Source organism: Delphinus delphis, chromosome 21, assembly GCF_949987515.2.
Source record: "Delphinus delphis chromosome 21, mDelDel1.2, whole genome shotgun sequence".
In the NCBI taxonomy this organism is placed as follows: domain Eukaryota; kingdom Metazoa; phylum Chordata; class Mammalia; order Artiodactyla; family Delphinidae; genus Delphinus; species Delphinus delphis.
The window spans coordinates 23,227,341-23,249,979 of NC_082703.1; the positions used below are offsets into that span (position 1 = coordinate 23,227,341).

At 42.7% G+C, this 22,639-nt stretch overlaps 1 protein-coding gene across 1 annotated transcript in view; it reads right to left on the reverse strand.

Moving 5' to 3' along the window:
• Window positions 1-15,994: 15,994 nt before the first annotated feature.
• The window catches only part of LOC132417747 (uncharacterized), a 53,326-nt gene continuing 46,681 nt past the window's right edge, over window positions 15,995-22,639 (reverse strand). Inside the window, exons 4-5 of the mRNA XM_060001519.1 lie at window positions 17,386-17,506; window positions 15,995-16,395 (exon numbers count right to left, since the gene is read on the reverse strand). Coding sequence (XP_059857502.1) covers window positions 17,418-17,506 — 89 coding nt within the window. The 3' untranslated portion in view covers window positions 15,995-16,395; window positions 17,386-17,417. The remainder of the gene's footprint in view (window positions 16,396-17,385; window positions 17,507-22,639) is intronic.

A 22,639-nucleotide genomic window follows, 5' to 3' on the forward strand; every position in this document is an offset into this window, starting at 1 on the left:
GATTCTTTAATAACAGTATGTTGAAAATGCTCTCCCTCAGACCTACAGCCTGCAGTGTCTCTAAGAACATACTGTAACCACATTCCTGATCACTTCTGTGGCCAAATAAATAGACTAAGACTAAATCTCAGGCATGGAAGAGGGGATCTGGCACGTTTGAAATATGCACGTGGGACAAGCCCCAAAGTATTAGAACTCCCAGTGAAGCCGTTACTTTTCCTACAATCATTTAGAGAGGATTTCTAAGAGGCAAAGTTGAATTGTGGCAATTCTATACAGTCAAATATAGCTAATACACACACACACACACGCCCCCCCACACACACATAAAATCCCTCTTTGCTATATATATATATATATATATATATATATATATATATATATATATGCTATAAGAAAGCATCACTGCAGTGGATTTGCAGCGACAAAGTCAGACTGATTTTGCTTTTCTTCGCTTGCCCCCTGGTGGGGAGATAACTGTAATCCACTCGAATGAAAAGGACACAAAAAGCCAAAAGAATTCATCCTTCAGATAACAAGAGTTCAGCTGTGAAAGTACAAGGACAAAGAAAAGACACTTGAAACAAACATAGAATTTTCCGAATAAGCTAGGAATCATTATTTTCTGTCACCCATCCATCCTCCAAAAACTCAGCCTTTCATGCCCACTGCCTACTGCTAACAATAAGGTATTCAGACATTCCAATCTAGGTCCGAAAAACTTGATTCCAAAAAGTAACGTCATGACTTGCATCCCCTCTCCCCTAATCACTCCACCCCCAACACACACACACACACACACACACACACACTCAGGAAAAAGAAAGGAAGCTTTGCAGGCTGAGTCTTCATGTGCCACAAGCCTCCTCTGTGTCCTTCAAAGGGAGTATTTTATAAAAAGAAAAACAAACAAAACCCTTAGAATGTTCACCAAAACTAGCTATGGACCCAGTATCAACTAATTTGGGTATTTTGAAAGTTAATAACTTCATAATTCATACTTACAAGTTATATGGATTCTTAGTTCATGCAATACACAAAATATATGTGTTCCATTTCATCATCACAGGTAACTTATAAGAACCAAAACAACTCATATTCAACTTACTTCCCTTAAATTATTAATGATCATTACCTATTAATTTATATTAATTATCAGACAATTAATATAAATTACTAGAATGCCCTAAAATGGAAAAAATATGAAATGTAAAGTCAAAAAGCCACAGGTCTAACTCTAGTCTCTATCATTAATTTACTCTGTTGTCTTACAGTGTAAACTTCCGGGCAGTGAAAGTACGTTTCTCAACTGTAAAATTAGGGCCTTGAGTGGAGAAGTCCCCCAGGGTCTCTGCTGGGTTGACGTTGGTCATTCTAGAAGGAAACAGCAGATGAGCCACATCTTCCATTTCCCTTGATCAGAGTGCCCTCTAGTGGCCATCAGGAAAATTACGTAATTTTTAAACTAGTTTTGCATATATACAGGAGAGTGCTAAATCCCGTGGTACACCAACTTTTTTGGATAGGTGTGATGGTTAATTTTATACGTCAGCCTGGCTAGGCCATGGTACCCAGATAATTGGTCAAACGCCAGTCAAATGTTGTGATGGCACTTTTTAGATGCGATTAACATTTTGTCCACAGATTTTAAGAAGATGTCCCTCCATAATGTGGGTGGGCCTCATCCAATCACTAGAAGCCTCAAGAGAAAACGATTGAGGCCGCCCAAGGAAGAAGGAACTTCCAGACTGACTTTGGACTCAAGATTGCAACATCCACGCTTCTCTGGGTCTCCAGCCTGCCAGCCCACCCTGCAAAATCCCAACTCGCCAGCCCCCCACAGTGCGAGCCAATTTCTAAAATTAAATCTCAATCAACCACTCGCCATATATTTATAAACACGTATATACACAGAGACATACCCACACACCCTACTGGTTGATTCTCTGGAGAACCCTGACTGATACAATCAGTGATCCTTAGGCACTTCCCAGAAAATGCACATGTACTTCTGTCTCCAAAGTGAAAATTTCTGCAAGTTATGAGACTGGGTGGTGGTGAGAGTCTGTGACTCATGTGAGGGGGTGGGGCAAAGTGGTGAGCTACTCTGTCTACAAGCAAACAGGTCCCATCATGCATCACTGTGAACAATGAGCTATCCCAAGTGAGGGCAGCACAGAAAGAGGCTAAACTCTCTGAAAACTGTAGCACAATTTTAAGTAACAGTATCCCTGTGCTGGCCTTGAAGAGACAGGGTCTCTTCACATACTGCGGTCGCCATGGAAAACTTCAGACAAAGCAATCTGGTCATTTATGAGAAGCTCCTTGAACTCCTGGTATCTTTGATACAGTCATTTCATGTCTCTGTAAGTAACAGAGTTAGTCAAGATTTGTACAGATACGTTCATCTCAATGTAAGTCACATTGAATCTCAAAATGATCTGTAAGAAAAATGAACTATGACACACCCACAAAATTATCTTTTAGTCATTAAAAATATTTTATATAATTCTAATGATCACAAAATTGTGTTCAGAGAAAAAAAGCAGGGTATGAAATTTAATAATTAGTTTTTTAATGTAAAAAGTATCACTAAATGTAAAAAAGTCACTAAATATATTTCTGAGTAGTGGCATTATATGTGACTTTAATTTTAATTTCCTGTATTTTCTAAATGATCCACAGTGAATGTGTTATCTAATAATTTAAAATAAAATGTTTTTATACAGTGAATGGTACTTGAACAGATATTTGTACACCTGTGCTCATAGCAGCATTATTCACAGTAGCCAAAAGGTGGAAGCAACCCAGGTGTTCGTCAACAGATGAACGGATAAACAAAACGTGGTATATATTCATATAATGGAACACTATTCAGCCTCATAAAGGAATGAAATTCTAATACTTGCTACAACATGGATGAACCTTGACAACAGTATGCTTAGTGAAATCAGACAGACACAGAAGGTTAAATACCTATGATTCCACCTATGTGAGGTACCAAGAAGAGGCAAATTCGCAGAAAGTAGAATAAGGATTACAGGGGCTGGGCTGGGCTGGGCTGGGGGATGGGAAGTTAGTGTTTAACAGGTACAGTTTTTTGCGGGGAATGGTAAAAAGTTTTAGGTATACATTGTGGTGACGGTTACACGACATTGTGAACGTATTAAACGATGAATATTATGTTAGGTATATTTTTTTTTTTTTGTTTGTTTGTTTGTTTGTTTGTTTTTGTACGCAGGCCTCTCACTGTTCTGGCCTCTCCCGCTGCAGAGCACAGGCTCCGGACGCAGGCCCAGGGGCCATGGCTCACGGGCCCAGCCACTCCGCGGCATGTGGGATCTTCCAGGACCGGGGCATGAACCCGTGTCCCCTGCATCGGCAGGCGGACTCCCAACCACTGCGCCACCAGGGAAGCCCTAGGTATATTTTATCACAGTAAACAGAAAGGGAATGCCCTGGGATGCTTCTTCCTGCTGCCTGACGCAACTCCAGGGATTCCTCCTCTGCTCTCAGAGTCCTTTCCTACTGCTAGTGAAGTACATATACCTTCATCCAACGGCATAATTACTTGTCTATATAGTGGTCTCCACTTTTTTACTATGAGTCCTAACAGACAGGGATGGACTCCAATTAATCCCTGTACCTCCTGCACACAGCAGGGTAACTGGCACGTAGGAGGTGCACGAAGAAACATTTGCCAGAAATGATTATATGAAAGACAGAAAAGAGCCCATTCAAAGATTTACTGAACCTCCTTACCGTTAATCAAATTAGAAGCACACATTCCAGATCAACTGGGATGTCCCCAAGTAAAGCTTCACACTGTCACGGGGCCAACTAGAATAGCTTCAGAAAGCTTTAGCGTATAAAATCATTCCCCCTCTTCCAGTTTCATGAGGCTGTCACAAGAGGTCACGGACTCCTGCATGGAAAGCGTTGGTGACTGGGATAGACATTACTGGTGCTCACTGATGTCAGGTGTCCCCTCCCCAGGACACGAGGACCACACCTCCGAGACCCCTCTCCACTGGATGGAGCCGTGGGGTGAGGTCTCGCCAAGGGCTTGTGAACAGAACAGATGTAGATCACTTCCGGGATGAGGGAACGAACAGTCCCTGATCAACTTTCTGGTTGTTCCCAGAGTTGCACCATAAGATTGAAGCAACCTGGGTCACAGACTTTGTATGAGGATGAAATAACACTTAAGGTGTTCAGCCACTGAGATGCTGGGATCGCTCGTCACTTCAGCATAAAATAGTCTATGGACCGGCACAGAGACTCTGATTTCTGGTGGTCCTTGGGTACCGCTGCTCCTGGGAGCCCCTGTTCAGCTACCAAATCCAACCAACCTGAGAAGCAGGATCTGCTTTGCCTCTTCAGAGGATACAAGCCAATCCCAACAAGCTAAGAGGAGTCCAGACAACAAATGTGAAAAGTCACTGACTCTCAAAACGGGCCAAGGATTTGAACAGACATTTCTCCAAGGACGACACACACATGGCCAACAGGCACATGAAAAGGTGCTAGCATCATCAGTTATCGGGGAAATGCAAATCAAAACCACAAAGAGGTAGCACTTCACACCTGCTAAGATGGCTAAAATCAAAAGGACGGACAATAACAAGTGTTGGTGAGTATGTGCAGAGGTCAGAACCCTTATATACTGCTGATGAGATTGTAAACTGGGGCAACCACTCTGGAAAAGTCTGGCAGGTCCTCAAGATGGAAACATAGTAAATGTAGTTACTATATGACCCAGCAGTTCCACTCCTAGGGATACAGCCCAGAGACATGAAAACATATGTCCACACAAACTCACGTAAATGTTCATAACGGCGTTACTCGTTACAGTGAAAAAGAGGAAACAAAGCAGATCCTTGCCCTCACAGGAACCCCAGAGGTCTGCAGACCAGCTCTGTACCCCTCGGGTCACACCACAGTTTGGTGGCAGAGCCAGGACTACCAAATCTACCAACGCCAGTGCTGTTTTTCCTACAGTAATTTCCCTCCAGTAACGAATGACACGAAGGGCAGTAAGAGGAGAGGAGTGAGAGCACACAGATGCTGATTAATAATTTTTAATATATTAAAACCTATTGGTTGCCAACTCTGCGTTAAGGTCTTTGGACATTATTACCTTCTTTGCCCATTTCCGGATGAAAAGGCTAAGGTTCAAAACAAACTAACTTGCCTGAATGTCACACAGTTAAGAGGAGAAACTGGAATCCAAGCTCCGAGATTCTCTACTTCAAGATGCACGTTTCCCTCTGCGCCACCGTGGGCACCAAACTCTAAAGGTCACTTGCTCTGTGTGTGCTGCACGTCAACCTCAGGCCCAGCACTGGCTCATCCCCGGGCTGTCCACTGCCCCTGGAACCCTGGATCGTAAAGACTGCTTGTCTCTTCCACCACATACCCAAAGCTCCTTGAGGCAGGGCCCTCAGCCCCTAGAGCGAACTACGGTTTGTGGAATGAATGTCTCAAACTGAAATTCAAAGCAAGCAGGGACTTCCCCGGTGGCCCAGTGGATAAGACTCCACGCTCCCAATGCAGGGGGCCGGGGTTCCGCCCTTGGTCGGGGAACTAGATCCCTCATGCCGCAACTAAAGATCCCACGTACCTCAACTAAGACCCACGCAGCCAAAAATTAAAATAATAATAATAATAAAGAGAAATTCAAAGCGAGCAGTGAAGGCTCAAGGAGAGACTTTGTTATTTCCTTGCCTTATACGAATATCATCGGAAGATGAAAAAAACGTGGGATACAGGCAGGATCTTCACTATGATGTGAGAGACGATGGGGAAGGTAAGGAATTCTACAGCCGCCAGCTTCGTCCACTTGTGTGAGTGCACAGGACCTGGACGCCCCGTGCAGCTAATTCACACGGGCCGAGACACCAGCCCCGCCATGCTCCTAGCTCCACCCTGCAGACTGCAGGAAGCCAACCTCTCACCCCAGAGATCACCAGGACACCCAGGCTGCTCCCAGCTCAGAGGGAACAAACCACAGACAAGGTAGTCACAAGCTGGTCAGCCACTCAACAGCTTTCCCTGTATTAAACTTCGGAGCTCGAAACAGTTCACGGGAAACATGCAAAGTATTCAGAAACCCATTGGTTCAATACCCATTGAGGACGACAATATTTTGGTATCATACTAGGCTGTGACAGGGAAATAAAACACAGGCTAGTGAATGCTTTACTGCTTACGAAATGCTACTCTCCTATGAAACAAATAATGCTATTGAAGCCATTCTGCAGATGGGAACACTGAGACCTGAAGCCATCACGTGGCTGGCCCCAGGAGGCTCAGCCGGTTATCAGCAGAGGAAGTACATTCATGCCTGGACCCTGTGACAACAACACATTCTCACGTCCTTTCTATCTACTTTGGCCAAACTGCTGTCAGCCTGGAATGAAAAAATACTGTAGAAATTCCAAGGCTCTCCCTGCTGCATGGCACAGGGAACTCCACTATGCTGTACAGTAGAAACTAACACAACATTGTAACACAACCATACCCCAATTTAAAAAAAGAAAGAAAGAAAGGCATCCCAAGGTTCTCTTCTGCCTCCAATATTTCCATGGGTTCTTTGTTCACCGGCTACTTCTCTGCTGCGGCGAACCTGTAACGATTTTTTCTCATGTACCATGGTCTCTATTTGGATTTCTTCAGGATACTCCCTACGTAACCTGAAGGTCTTGCAAGGCGGATTACAGAGCTAAAGGAGCATTTGAGGAATAATCTTATTCTGTGGAAGAAATACCCATGCTGTGAACTTAGCTGGGGAAACAACTTTTTAAGGGCATCTCAACTAGCCCCAGCAGCTTCATCATCACCGAAACTGAGTTTGACCTTTTTTTTTTTTTTCTTTTTTTTTTGCGGTATGCGGGCCTCTCACTGTTGTGGCCTCTCCCGTTGCGGAGCACAGGCTCCGGACGCGCAGGCTCAGCGGCCATGGCTCACGGGCCCAGCCCCTCCGCGGCATGTGGGATCTTCCCGGACCGGGGCACAAACCCGTGTCCCCTGCATCGGCAGGCGGACTCTCAACCACTGCGCCACCAGGGAAGCCCTGGACTTGACTTTTTGCAGGCAGTTATTAGATGCACCAAAAATAAGTTAAATTAGAAATATTATTAAGAATTAAACTCATCCACGTTAAAACTTACTGAACCATATCTATCTCAGGGAAGGAAGTTTAGGTACACCATCACCCTGGATCATCTAAATCTGGTAACAAATCAGCAAAATATTCTTAATAATGGACCAGTCTTCCAAAGTCATGTAAGATTGGAAGAAGGCAGCATGGCATAGCAGAAAGTTTTAAAGGAAGTGAAACTGCAATGTTTGGTCTGCAGAGGTGAAGTTAAAAAGACACTCAGTATTACCCCTTAAATATATATAAGGGACTATGTCTGAAGTTTACCTCCTTCTTCATTTTAATCAAGGAAAGATTCAGATAAAAAGTATAATGGTGGTAAGGCAAGAAACTAGTAATAGGCTCTAGAATTGCTAGAGTTGACCTCAGGGAGGTGACGAGAAGGTGGTTAAACTTGGGGAATCGGGAGGATTGGGGGAGAGTAGTGAAAAAAAAACAGGCAAAGCAAAGACTCAGAAGTGGGGACAGTGTGCTTGGGGCACAGAGACAGAAAGTGACAAAGAACTGGATTAACAAAATTGATTAAAGGTTTTGGTTTTTTACAGCACAGTTGAGTTTTTATGTGATGCTCAATCAACGCTTCACCACAAAATTCCAACATCTAACAAAATATTTCTAGACCATCCTTTCCCCCATAACTGAAGTCTGATAGTCACCAAACATTTACACATTTCTCAGTTTCCCATCAGGGTCATCCAAAACTAATTTTCACTATGACATAATTATTGGCGCTTTCAGGAATGCTCTAACCCTGTTTCCTGACAGGAGCCGCAGTGTGGCAGCACAAGTAAAACGAGAGTCCAAGTTCAAGGCAGAGCCGGGGGCGGAACTGAGCACAGGGGAAAGAGGAAAGCTTCCTTCCCGCCCAGCTTTTCCTTACATGTGTGCAGTTTTCTGCGCGTGTGTTTTCACGGGCAACCTTCTTACTGTCTGTACCCTGCCTCTCGTAGCTCCTACTCTCCTGTAGGCCTCTAGCAACTTCCACTGAAATCTGCCACCCCTCTGCTGCCCAACCCCACCAGGAGAAAGAACCCCACGACCTCCAGCAGCCTCAGGCTACTGAGGCCTGAAGATCAGCCTAGTTTCGGGGGCCTCTCCACTGAGAGGGACTGACCCAGAATCCCATACCTCCTAAGGCCCGTCCAGGAACGATCTAAACTGGAGAGGGTACGTTTGAACTGAGAACAACTTTACTTCATTAATGATTTAATTACAGGCAGCTAACAAAAAAGTATTTATTTTCTGGGCTTCCCTGGTGGCGCAGTGGTTGAGGGTCCGCCTGCCGATGCAGGGGACACGGGTTTGTGCCCCGGTCCGGGAAGATCCCACATGCCGCGGAGGGGCTGGGCCCGTGAGCCATGGCCGCTGAGCCTGCGCGTCCGGAGCCTGTGCCCCGCAACGGGAGAGGCCACAACAGTGAGAGGCCCGCATACCGCAAAAAAAAAAAATACATATATATATATTTTTTTAATTTTTTTCTAAAAATGCAAACCTGCCTGTTACAAGAACCGTTTAAACATTTCACATAGCACTCTCATTCAACGGTCCTCTATTACTGTGACTTTCCCAAATGTGTTGATGGTGGATCAGGTGACACTGAAACCATAACGAATTTCCTATTCTTGGAAAAGGATTCTTAACTGCTGTCCTTCAGTTGTGAGTGAAGCACATGACTCATTTCTTGTCAATGAGCCACTGGCCTATGATGAAAAGATATGTTTTCCCACCCTGGCTAATTTCAACCAACAGATATGCCCCATATCACCCTCAAATACTTCATCTAACCTCCACATGAGGAATGACAAACAGCCAGGCCAGAGCAGCCCGGCACACACTGAGACAGCAGGGTCAAAGGTGAAGCCAGTTCCCAGGTCAGGGTACAAAGACGGCCACAACGGCCTCTCCCGACCCAGCACTTAGGCCTTCACTCGACATCTTCTTTTCTCCCAAAGGAAGATGTATTCAACCGCAGCTTCATTTCACTGCTGTGTGGAATTTAGAAAACAATATCATGACCCATAACGTCATCTCTCAGTGCATCTGGAACGTCTTCCAGCCAGCTGAGAATTTAATAAACCACTTCTGCTTGCATTTGGCCACTGGGAGGGAAATCTTTTAATTATAGTCAGAACATTAAGTTACATGTGGCCCAATTTTCTACCACGTGCAAAGACAACAAGTTGGCATAAAGCAAATGAGAAGGCACCGGGCGATCTGACACGGCTTTATGAGGGGCAGAAGTGAGATCAGTTCTTGTCAGACAGACACTGGAAACAGCACCGCTCCCTGAGGCACTGTGCCCAGAGCCGGGTAAAAACCCAGGGACAGCCTGGAAACAGGCACAATCAGCCTAACTCCAGCAGCCGCGGAGAAGTGGTCCACAGGGCTCTCTCATAGCACCCACCTGCCTCATCACTGCACGAACAGCTACAGAGGCACAGTAATGCCCATCTTCAGGACTAACTTAGAAAATATCTGTGAAAACACCTCACATTTGGGCCTGACACATAGCAGGTTCAATAATTGTTCCCTTTTCTTCATGTCTCTTTGGGAATATAAATTCATTGACCCAGAGAAGAGAATTACTCAGTTTCACTTCCGACAGGAAACAGATCTGTTTATAAAGTGCATGAAATTAGGGTTAGTTAGGTGCTTTGGGCTGTAAGTAACAGAAACCCCAAGTCAAGCTGGCTAAAAACTGCAGAGGATATATATTGGCTCACATGACTGCAAACTCCAGAGAAAGGGCTGGAATCAGGAAGGGCATGGCCCAGGGGCTCACACAAGGACCAGAGACCGATTTCCCTATGAAATTCAGAAGGTGCTGTGTTACTATTTATCCTAGCGACTTGCAGTTTTTTTAAAAAAACACAATAATAAGGAACAATAAATAGTCTTCCTGCTTACAGAAATTTTCTAGTTATGTATAATTTTCTAGTTGTATAAGTACTGGTGGGTTCTTGAGGTTGGAAAGATCTACAGCAAAGAGAAAGATAGGCAACAAAATGACAACAGACTAAGAGTTTTAACAGAAAGGGTACAGAAACAGGCTTTTCCCATGTCTTCTCTTTTTCCTCTCTGCTACTTCTATAACTCAATCCCACAGCAGTCTCAGAGAATACTGAATATAGAGATTAATATTTTTAATATTTCAAAAATAAGAACTTGTGGACCTGAAGTTAAGTTCAACTCACAGCAGATTAGGAGAGGGTGTGGAGAAAGGGAACCCTCCTACACTATTGGTGGGAATGTAAATTGGCGCAGTCACTATGGAAAACAATATGGAAGATCCTTAAAGGACTAAAAACAGAACTACCATATGATCCAGCAATTCCATTCCTGGGCATATATCCAGAAAAGACCAAAATTCTAACTTAAAAAGATGCATGCACCCCAATGTTCACAGCAGCACTATTTACAATAGTCAAGACATGGAAACAACCCAAGTGTCCATCAACAGGCGATTGGTTTAAGAAGATGTGGTGTGGGAATGTGGAATATTGCTCAGCCATAAAAAAGAATGAAATATTACCATTTGCTGCAACATGGATGGACCTAGAGAATATCATACTAAGTAAGTCAGGCAAAGAAAGACAAATATTATATGATACCTCTTACATGTGGAATCTAAAAAATAATACAAATGAATCTATATACAAAACAGAAACAGACTCACAGACATAGAAAACAAACTTATGGTTACCAAAGGAGAAGCAGGGGGGGCATAAATTGGGAGTATCAGATACAAACTACTATACATAAAATCGATAATCAATAATGACTTACTGTATAACACAGGGAACTATATTCAATATCATGTATTAACCTATAATGGAAAATAATCTGAAATATATATATAAACACATATGTAACTGAATCATTTTGCTGTACACCTGAAACTAATGCAAACTGCAAATCAACTATACTTAAATTCAAAAACCAGCACAGCAGATTAAATGTCTCACCAAAACTCCAGTAGCTTCATGATTCAGTTTTAAGAATAACTTTTAATGAGTATGAAAAATGATTGGGACATAAAACAAATACAATTTCTCTAACCAAAGAAAAAAATGATAGGTTTTTAAAAACACTGAAAACCACCTCTTCGGATAGGAAGAGAGTCAAAGTTGATTCCTAAAATCTCTTGTTTCTTAATGCTAGTTGGCAAAATATCTGGAGGAAATCAGCCTACTTTATAAATGCTACTGAATAAAACAGCTGAAATAAGTAAATTGCTGTTCTAATCTCCCGGTTGGCACCCACACCAAATTGTTTTCTTTCTTATGCCTGTTCCAACTTAAACCTACTTGATGAAACTCATATGTCTGCAGCAGCAAGTTTCAGCAGTGGATTTTATAGCATACACATGATTCTCAGTCTAGTTTTAAAGTCCAATTCCATCAAACTCAAGGTAAATCACGATACTTTACTTTGAAGTTAGGAAGCCCCTCAAAACAAAGGGATGAGTAATTTCAAAGCAAACAGAAATATTTCACAGAATTTCATTTTTCCCATTCTCTGAATGCCTTCTCGTTAGACGAAGACATTTTCCAGTCCATTAGAGCCAGACTGAACAATAAAAGCATATACCTAAAAACTTAAATCTGTCACCACTGGGATTACGCCACTGATCTACCCTCCTCCCCGCAAACACATTTATTTCCTTTACTCAAAGACAGGATCATCATTAAGCTTACCCCCAAATTTCTATCAAGATTTTTTCAAGGAAAAAAAAGCCAACATCACGACTTCCCAGTTGCCACTGAGAGAAGAATCAAGTGGAAAGGCAGAGATAAAGAATGGAATGCAGAAAATACACATGTAGGACAGAATATGATTTCAGATTCTAAATACAAACCACAAGCCATACCCATCACATTTTCCGGGGGCTGTTTCTTCCTTCCACCTTTCCTTTTTTCTCCATCAAGTCCTCTATTCCTGCATCATTCACCCCAAGCTTGTAACCTTGGAGTTACAAGCCAATGCCCTCTGGCTTTTTCTGAATCCAGTCAGTCACCACAGCCAGTTGACAGCTCCTGGGACATACCTTTCATCATCCTCACACTGTGCCTTGCAAAATGCAGACACATGATAAATATTTGCTGAATTAAGTTCAATAAGTAGATATTTTCAGCTATTCTGCTTTAAAAATCATTATGAAAAACAGGCTATCTTTTGTCTGGGTCCTGATTTGAACCAATGAACTGTAAAAATAAATGTTAATGCAACCAACAAAGAAATTTAAAGACAAACTGGATAGTTGAGACTAGGAACAACCGGTAACATTTTTAAGCGTGATAATGGCATTGTGATTATACTGAAAATCCATCATTTAGAGATATATACATAAGTATTTACATGGAGGTTATATGTCTGGGATTTTCTTCAAAATAATCCAAAGTGGAGATGTAGGAGGAGGTGGGGATATAGATGAGACAAGACAAGAAATGTACTGATAAGCATTGAAGATGCCTAAATGGGAATTCATTATATGGTTCCCTCTATTTCTGCATATGATCAACATTTTTCACATTAATAAAATGGGCTTTTTTCTTATTCAAGCGCCAAAAGAGTACAGAGATTGTAGCCAGACTTTCTGAGTTCAAATTCTGGCTCTGCTACATAGCGTCTGGGTGACCTTGGGCAAGTCACTTAATCACTCTGTGCTTCAGTTTCCTCATCTTGTGTCAACAACAGCACCTACCTCAAAGCTTTGTTGAGAAGATGAAATGAGTAATGCTATATGTAATGTCTGGCATATTACAAATACTTTATATATTTGCTATTACTGTTACCATCACTATCACTGCTACTATGACGACTTTTTGTATTATTATTACCTATCAAGCCAACTAAGCTCGATGCTGAGAATAGAGGTGAATGTAAAGCACATTCTTTATCTCTTGAGGGTTTTTTGGTCCAGCTGGGGATTCGTGACACATAAGGAAAAGAAGGAGAGAGAACTTTGGAATAAACACATTCTATGTACTTAGCACTAAGCTAAGTCCTGTGAATTATCTCACCAAACCCTGCAGGACCCGTTCCATCTCCTCCATGAAAAATTAGCTCAAGATCTTCAAAGCATCAGCAGGTGGCAAAGAATGTCTCAGCTACATCAGACAGATATCCACCACTGACCTCCCGACACAGGGGAGCGAGCCTGGACTCTTGGTTCTAAGTTGGCCCCTTTTTAGCAAGTGTCTTCGATGGGCAGCCTCCTTGGTCTCTAAGAGCCAAGGATTATCCACCATGTTTCTCCACCGTCCCCAAGCTCAAGGCCATGTGGGAGGGAGGGGAGATGGAGGACACTCCGCTTGCGCAGGCCAGGAAGAAAGCCAACTCGGGGCTCCACACTTGGTCCAGGGTAGGAACACAGACTGGCTGCACTGACCTATCCCTGTCCAGGAACCCAGGGAGCTTGCATAAGCTTTAACCCTTCACCACCCGGCAGTCTACTCTTCCACATGTTCCCAGTGAAGCCAGAAACCCCAGGGGAGCTGGGGTCAAACGCATGATGTCTTTGTTTCTCCTACGGTGCCTGGTATCCATGTATCACATGATAAGCACAAAATGCTCCGTCAGTTAACATACTGTTGTTTTCATGAAATGTACATTTTTCTCTTTGCTTCCTTCTGGAGTTTATCCCACAAGTCAAATAAATAGAGCTTTTGTTAACCAGTTTGTCAAGAAGTAAGGTTTTTTTGTTTTTTGGGTTGTCTTTTTTTTTTTTTAAACGATCACACAATAATATTTTTGTGGTTGTTTATCTGAGAGCTGTGCAAGTTTACTGAGATGGCTGGCGGCTCCATTGAACTCTCTCTAGCATGCTTTTTCATATCAGAGGTAACTGACATTTATCTAAGGAAATTACCCAAGGCCCGTGGCCTAGGAAAATAAAATTGGCTTAAAGGAAAGTAGAATGTAGGTGAGAAATAATTTATATTAAAACGTGGGGAACATTGGGAGGTGGTGAGAATATTTTATTAGTTTTATGACCCAGAAAAAAAAAGTAAAGCTTAATAGGGAGGTATCCCTGCTTAAATTCTCCCATTCTGGCCAGTCTGAATTTATTACAGGATTATTTTAATCCCAAATAATTTTCAACTAGGTGACAGTTTATGGGATGAAGCTCAATGAAACTGTAACTTAAAACCGTCAAATTATTTGAACGCTTGCTGTCTCCTCACAGCTAAAACCCACTTCTCCTGGAAAGCGTGGCAGCCGGGTTTACAAAATACAGGGTTATACACGTCTGCGTATCTGGGGAAAAGATGGAGGCCCGAGGCTGCATTTGAAGGACAAAGTTGTATTGTTGTTACACCGTTTTTAATGTACAGTGTACACCACCCTTTACAATATTTCAAATGTGCTGAAGAACAAAACCTTCATTTACAGTCTAGGGGTGCAGATGGAAAGAGCCCAGGAAAACTGTAGGAAAAGCCCTAGTAATCACAGGAATTGAAGTTCTGCCCATCAGGCAAGTTTTCAGCCCTGCTGAAACCGTCCACCAGATGGACTCGGGAGCATAAGATGATACCTGTGGGCACTGGGTTGGGAACTATGACCATGCGCTTTGCTGTAGCCTCTTGCGGGCCAAACATCTGACAACATGATTGGGCAGGAAAAAGGAATAGCAGAGGCTGGTGGGAAGGAAAGCCTTTCATTGCACAGTTTGCCTTTGACGATCTCCTTCTGGACAGCTGTGGCTTTCTGATGGTCATTTTAACAAGAAAGGGGACCCCTACTAGATTATCGTAATTAAATTTCCAGGGGAACCACAGTGGGCTGGGCAGAAGCAGGGGAGTGTGTGGGAAGAAGGATGCCCCAGGGAGGCCCTGTGGAGGCTGGCACAACTGGGCAGAAGCCTCAGCACTGCCCCCTCTACCTATCTGACATCAGGTAAGACATGTACCCTGTCTGAATTTCAGCCTCTTGTAAAATGGAGAAAAGAAGAAGAAACTCATTGAGTTTCTGTGGAAATTAAATATGTTAATGGATACACATGGGCCACTTCAGCATCTACCATATAGCTGGGGTCCAGTAAAAAACAGCTTTTTTCAAGGTCACGCTTAAACAGCAAAGGGGCCTGCCATCTCTGGAAGGGCACAGGAGTCCCGTCCAGGCTCACAGTGATGGGTTGACCCTGCCGGGCCATTTCACTGCCAGCACGCAGGTGTGTGGGGTGCAGATGACAGACACTCCAGGCCAGAGCCTGAAAGGCTGACAGGACCCGGAAGGAAGGGGGTGTGAGGAGAGCAACGCCGAAGCCGGGGTGCCCCTGGGCACTGGCCTTGGCTCTGGGACACCCTGGTTGTGAGACTTGACACAAATCCCATCACCTTTCCCTGCTTCAGTGCCCGCTGAGTGAAGGGCCACCGCGGAACGCACACGGAGTCGTAGGCTCCAATATCTTAACCTCCAGCTCTGAGACCCAGGCCCCCCGCTACTCACTAACAGAACCCTGAGGCTAGAGTTGGGGTCCAGCTTGACAGGGACAGGACAGGGGTGCTGGGGGCAGGCTGCCTGAGAGAGCTGGGCCCTCCCTTCCCACCAGGCAGGGCCTGAGAGGAGCCCAGGGCCTGGCAGCTCCGACGGGGCGGCACTGCCAGCCTCACCCTGGTGACCCGCCTGCCTACCAGCCTCCCCGAGAGGCCCCTGGCCGACACCTATGACATCAAAGCAGAGAACACAGAAATGCGTGAAGCTGCGACCCCTGACCTTTAAAGCCAGGGTCTGGATCACCCTCACTTCTCTTCAGAGTCACAGCTGAAAATACCCAGAAAGTAGTGGGGAGAGAATTACAATCTTCTAAACAGATGAGCAGTCCTCGATGCTCTGGCATGAATAACACCGGTGTCATGCTTTCACTTGTGCTTTATATAAATGCTCTCCTACCTGCTAGCACAGGTTCCCACCTATTCAGAGAGGAAAATGAGGCCATTATCCGCATTCCGTGAAGTACCATATGGTTACACGACGGCACCCAGCCAAGGCAGCGTTCTAGCCAAGCCTCTGTGTACAATTCAAAAGCAAAATAATGTCGTTACGCTATATTGGATTAGCGTATTGGATTGGCATCAGGGAAGGAGGGCCGGGGTAACAGAACTCCGAGAGAAAAAACGCTTCGGCTTGTTTTCACGTCTAGTTTCAAGGTTACTTTGAACATCTCAAAACCCACAATTGGATTCAGGCAAATTTCACTCGTCCAACAGCCTGGTATTCAATCAGCCTACCTGGAGACCAAGTATGAAACATTCAGTCCTTTGCAGGATACAAGATACAATATAAACTAATAATAAATTGTTATGTATAAATAAGCAGACAGACCAAAAAAAAAAAAATACATAAAACAGGCTACGTGGCTACATGTGTATTTTTTTTTTTCTTCATGTATTTTTTTAGTCCAAGAGAACAGGGACTGGTCTGAGTCCCACAGCTGTTAAATTCAGAGCAGAAATGAGAACGCTAATCCACCCAGAGCTCTTGACACCACAGCCCGGCTCATCATCTGACAAAGGCTTATGTCCACCAGCCCAGCGAGCTACCAGGACTGCTCAGGTATCCCAAAGCCTTCCACAGAGGGCAGAAAGGGTGCTAAGTAATGGACCTCCTTATGGGTAAGACCGTCATGATGAGGACAAACAGTGAAAAAGAAAAAAAAAGAGAAACAGAAAGGGAGAGGCATAAGCACAAGCAGGTTATCGTGGACACAGACCATTTTATTATTGAAATGAAAATAATCTGGAGTTTTCTTCACTGTGCGACTAGAACACACCTCAAGAACAGAATAATGAAGGAGCTATGCAAAATCATTTTATAACCACTAATATCGATGAGGGTTTTACTTTAATTCTGATACTGATCACGCCATAAGTTGTATTCCCTAAGCCCTCCCAAACCCAACCGTGTTATAAAAGTATTTTCTAGAACATTCGCTCATCCCCTTTAAGAGCATCACTCTGCTTTCTCTTCCAGGAGCCGTTCGCAGGGGAAAATCTGCAGCCCTAAAGCTAGCAAGTCAAATGGAGGAAGAAATGTATCTTCCCGCTGGTGATTTACTCTGGCCGTATTTTTCAGGCTTCCTCAACCATGCCTCCTTTTGGTAAACATAAAAATTACTTGCTTTCCTTTAGTTTTACTTTAAGTTTCAAAATTAAATATATCAATGAAAAATAGCCATGAGAAATATCAGAGGGATAATGTTTTCAAAGAAAAATACTTACAGTAACCTTGAAATATAAGTCTTTTTCCTTCATCACATACTATTTTTAAAGAATACTGAGGATGTGTGCTCGCCAAAAGGATGAGTCATTTCTTCATCAAGTGTACTGCTGCTTCTTTTCACTGTCAGAAGCAAAGGGAAAAAAAACAGGCTAGCTGACGAAATGTGAATGAAAGAAATAAGGTAATACCAGGAAGAGCATGTTTGCTTGTTTTTAAAATGCAAATAAGGAGATCACCACAGTCATCTGAAAAGTATGTCTGACTCCTGAATCAAATCCCTTCTCCAAAACTCCTCTTGGAGTTCTCTTTTCAGGAACATCAGGGAGAAAAAATCTCTCCCCAATAAGCTCACAAATGCAACTGTCCACCAGTGTCAAGAGTAGATTGCCTGGGGCTTCCCTGGTGGCGCAGCAGTTGAGAGTTCGCCTGCCGATGCAGGGGACACGGGTTCGGGCCCCGGTCCGGGAAGATCCCACATGCCGCGGAGCGGCTGGGCCCGTGAGCCATGGCCACTGAGCCTGCGCGTCCGGAGCCTGTGCTCTGCAACGAGAGAGGCCACAACAGTGAGAGGCCTGCATACCGCAAAAAAACAAACAAACAAAAATGACTTACAGGAAGCCTTGAGAGTGTTACCAAATTTAAAAAATAAAGAGGTGGTTCTAATGTTTTAAATTAGCTATAAATCTGTGAAGTATAATGTTGGTCTTTACTCCCTGAAGCATCAATTTCTGTGTATTCATAGTTTCCATTTTTTTCTACCAAATACACAATGCTCCCGATGAAAACTGTTCATATGCGCAAAGAAGTTGGTCTTTTCCCTGGAGTTCCCAAAACAGGGGTGTTATGTCTTTTTACTCACAAACCTGGCAAGTATATTTCCCTGTGATAGCCCATCAAAGGATGAACCCTGTAATCAGCATTCAAAGGTTTACCAAGCAAGGTACATCACTGGTGTTTAGCACACTCTTCGGGACACAATTAACGATCCAGTTAGTAAGGACTGAGGTCTTCTCTTAGATTACTGAGCAGTTTGGGAAGCCAATGTTTTCTAAGCCGGACCCAAAATAGCCAGAGGGTTTTCTTTGTTTTGACTCAGCTCACAGGCTTCCAAGGATGTCGACACCATTTCAAAGCTGTAGTGGTCGGTGGTCTCCTATCTTAAGAAGATAGCCGTCCTTTTTTTCTTCTGTCATGACTTCAGGCAGACAGCAAAAGTGATCTAGGGCTACACTGGAAATTCGATAGCTTCAACTGCAATTCAGACTTGTCTTAGAGTTGAACAAAGACATCATCTGGAATTCTTCTCCACTTCCTCTCCAAAGAAGTCTTGACGGCTGTAAAAACCCAGTTTTCAAGAGAATATCTTTCATGAAAACTTCTCTTTCTTTTCAATTAAGAGATTACCTAATTTAAGCCTTTCACAGCTTTATTGGATTCCTGGTAACATGTTCCAGTTTCATCCGATCTCGTGTGTTGGAGAAAAGTGAATTTTCCGGAGGGAAAATAAGTTCACCATTTTCTAAATAAGGTTTTCATAACTAAGGCTAAATGACATCATTACTCAGCTTTTAAAAGCTACACAATATGTGTTTTATTCTGTAAAACATACACTCGTGAATCCATACGTGACTAACGCCTCATGAAATTATTTATTGTCTTCCAAATTCACCCAGGAATTCTGAAGATTGTTTGGTCAGGTCTGCAAAGTGAAAAAGATGTTGAAGTTGAACACTGGAGGCTAAGACTGCCCAGGCATCCAATCATGGAAGCAAACTTTTTGATAATTTCGTGTAGCCTATTATGTACAAAAATATAAATACAACTTTTCCAACATTTTTATGCATATACAACTGGTTTAAATTTGACAATTTCCTCTGCCCTCCTAAAAAACAGGAACTTCGCAACACCTTTTTTTTTTTAACATCCTTATTGGAGTATAATTGCTTTACAATGGTGTGTTAGTTTCTGTTGTATAACAAAGTGAATCAGCTATACGTATACATATATCCCCATATCTCCTCCCTCTTGCGTCTCCCTCCCTCCCACCCTCCCTATCCCACCCCTCCAGGTGGTCACAAAGCACCGAGCTGATCTCCCTCTGCTATGTGGCTGCTTCCCACTAGCCATCTATTTTACATTTGGTAGTGTATATATGTCCATGCCACTCTCTCACTTCGTCCCAGCTGACCCCTCCCCCTCCCTGTGTCCTCAAGTCCATTCTCTGCGTCTGCGTCTTTATTCCTGTCCTGCCCCTAGGTTCTTCAGAACCATTTTTGTTTTTAGATTTCATATATATGTGTTAGCATACGGTATTTGTTTTCCTCTTTCTGACTTACTTCACTCTGTATGACAGACTCTAGGTCCATCCACCTCACTGCAAATAACTCAATTTCGTTTCTTTTTATGGCTGAGTAATATTCCATTGTATATATATGTCACATCTTCTTCATCCATTCGTCTGTCGATGGACACTTAGGTTGCTTCCATGTCCTGGTTATTGTAAAGAGAGCTGCAATGAACATTGGGGTGCATGTGTCTTTTTGAATTATGGTTTTCTCTGGGTATATGCCCAGGAGTGGGATTGCTGGGTCATACGGTAATTCTATTTTCAGTTTTTTAAGGAACCTTCATACTGTTCTCCATAGTGACTGTATCAATTTACATTCCCACCAACAGTGCAAGAGGGTTCCCTTTTCTCCACACCCTCTCCAGCATTTATTGTTTGTAGATTTTTTGATGATGGCCATTCTGACTGGTGTGAGGTGATACCTCATTGTAGTTTTGATTTGCATTTCTCTAACGATTAGTGATGTTGAGCATTTTTTCATGTGTTTGTTGGCAATCTGTATATCTTCTTTGGAGAAATGTCTATTTAGGTCTTCTGCCCATTTTTGCATTGGGTTGTTTGTTTTTTTGATATTGAGCTGCTTGTATATTTTGGAGATTAATCCTTTGTCAGTTGCTTCGTTTGCAAATATTTTCCCCCATTCTGAGGGTTGTCTTTTCGTCTTGTTTATGGTTTCCTTTGCTGTGCAAAAGCTTTTAATTTATTTCAGGCTCTGAACTGTTGCTCCTGCTGGGTGACCCAACATGGCAACTTGCAGTGACCTGATTTGAAAGTTCCTGTGTTCACCTCCCCACACGTGGGTCACACGGCTGCACATTAACAATAAAGTCCATTATTTCCAATTATGATCTCATTTCACACCCTTTCCTCTCAAACTATGAGAAAAAGAACTCTTTTCCCCTTCCCTGAAAACAAAAATATTCGGTGATTGTGGTTTCCCCTCTTGCTGTTCAAAGAGCTGAAGAGACCAGTTTCTCTGTGGTTTTTCTCCATTATCCAATTTATTTATTTTCTTTTTAACTGAAATATAATTAACATGCCATCTAACCTATTTTTTAAATTCTATACCCCAAGTCTTATTTTCTAAAGCAGTGTTGTAACTCAAATTTAATACAGGCCGTTAACTGTAATCACCATTAGACTGATATATTTTGTAAATTTTGCTAAAATTATGCCTCTTTTGGATATAATTACATTTCTCCCACTTATGCCCTTCAGAATGGACGTATTAAAAGAGGTAGCACATAATAACTCCCCCCGCAAAGGGAGACCCTTTAAATAGAATATTTTATTCAACTTTTCTCTTCATTAAATTTTTACACTCAAAGTAACATCACTTCTCACTGAAGAAAATCTGAAAAATTTTTGGAGGGAAAAAAATAAAATCACCCATAATCTTATTACCCAAATACAACCACTATTAATATTCACAATATTAATATTTAGTGTTTTTTTAATACAACAAATGGAATTTGCAGAGGGTCCTAAATGCTAGTCACAGACTCACCATAGAACCTGCCTTATGTGTTAAAAACCCAGGCTCCTGGCTGTTTCACTAGCGATTCTGACTCAGGAGATCTGGGGTAAGCCATATAGTATTTATTCACTTATTAATTAATTTATTTATTGAAAGTTCCACAGGTTATTCTGATGCACAGTCAACTTTGTGAATCACCAGTTTCAAGCACAGATTCTGGATCCCACAGACCTGGGTCCAGACCTGGTCCTATCACTTAATATGGTTGAACAAGGTTATCCAACCTCTATGAGCTCAGTTTATTCATCCACAAAATGGGCACACCGAGAGTCATTTATAAAAATTAAGCAAAGGGCTTCCCTGGTGGCGCAGTGGTTGAGAGTCTGCCTGCCGATGCAGGGGACACGGGTTCGTGCCCTGGTCCGGGAAGATCCCACATGCCGCGGAGCGGCTGGGCCTGTGAGCCACGGCCACTGAGCCTGCTCTCCGCAACGGGAGAGGCCACAACAGTGAGAGGCCCGTGTACCGAAAAAAAAAAAAAAAAATTAAGTGAGAGGGGCTTCCCTGGCGGTCCAGTGGGGTGCAGGTTCGATCCGTGGTCAGGGAGCTAAGATCCCACATGGCTCGTGGCCAAAAAGCCACAACGTAAAACAGAAGCAATACTGTAACAAATTCAGCAAAGACTTTAAAAATGGTAAAAAAAAAAAAAAAAAAAATTAAGTGAAAAAACGTACTTGGCACAGTGCCCAAAATATAGTAATTATTCAGTACATTGTAATTATTTCACATAAAATATTTTACGTAAAATAATTACCATGTACCAAGAATAATGATAAGTTATTCTTTCCCATTTTTCTCTATGCACCTGGTGTGAGATTTTCTTCTGATCTGGATTGCTATGAAATACTACATATGCTTTCAAGTAACATTATAGATCATAAGCATTTTTCCACGTTGCTTCCTATGCTTTATAGACATTTTAATGGCTGTATAGCATTCCATCTAGTATATAAAACCATATTTACCTAATTATTTTCTACTCATGCTTTTTAGGTTACTTGCAGTCTTTCTTAACAACTGTGTAATGAGTAGCTTCCTATATATAGCGCTCTGTAATTGTGGATTACTATCCTAGCTATAGTCCTAAAGCTAGAATTACTACATGAAAGTATGTGAGTATTTAGATGGCTTTTTGATACATATTGCCAAGATGCTTTCCAAAAAAATTTTTTTTCAATTTACAATACCACTGGCAATGTATTAAGATATCAGATTTGGGACTTCCCTGGTGGTGCAGTGGTTAAGACTCCACGCTCCCAATGCAGGGGGCCAGGGTTCGATCCCTGGTCAGGGAACTAGATCCCACATGCATGCCACAACTAAGAGTTCGCATGCCACAACTAAAGAGCTGGCAAGCCGCAACTAAGGA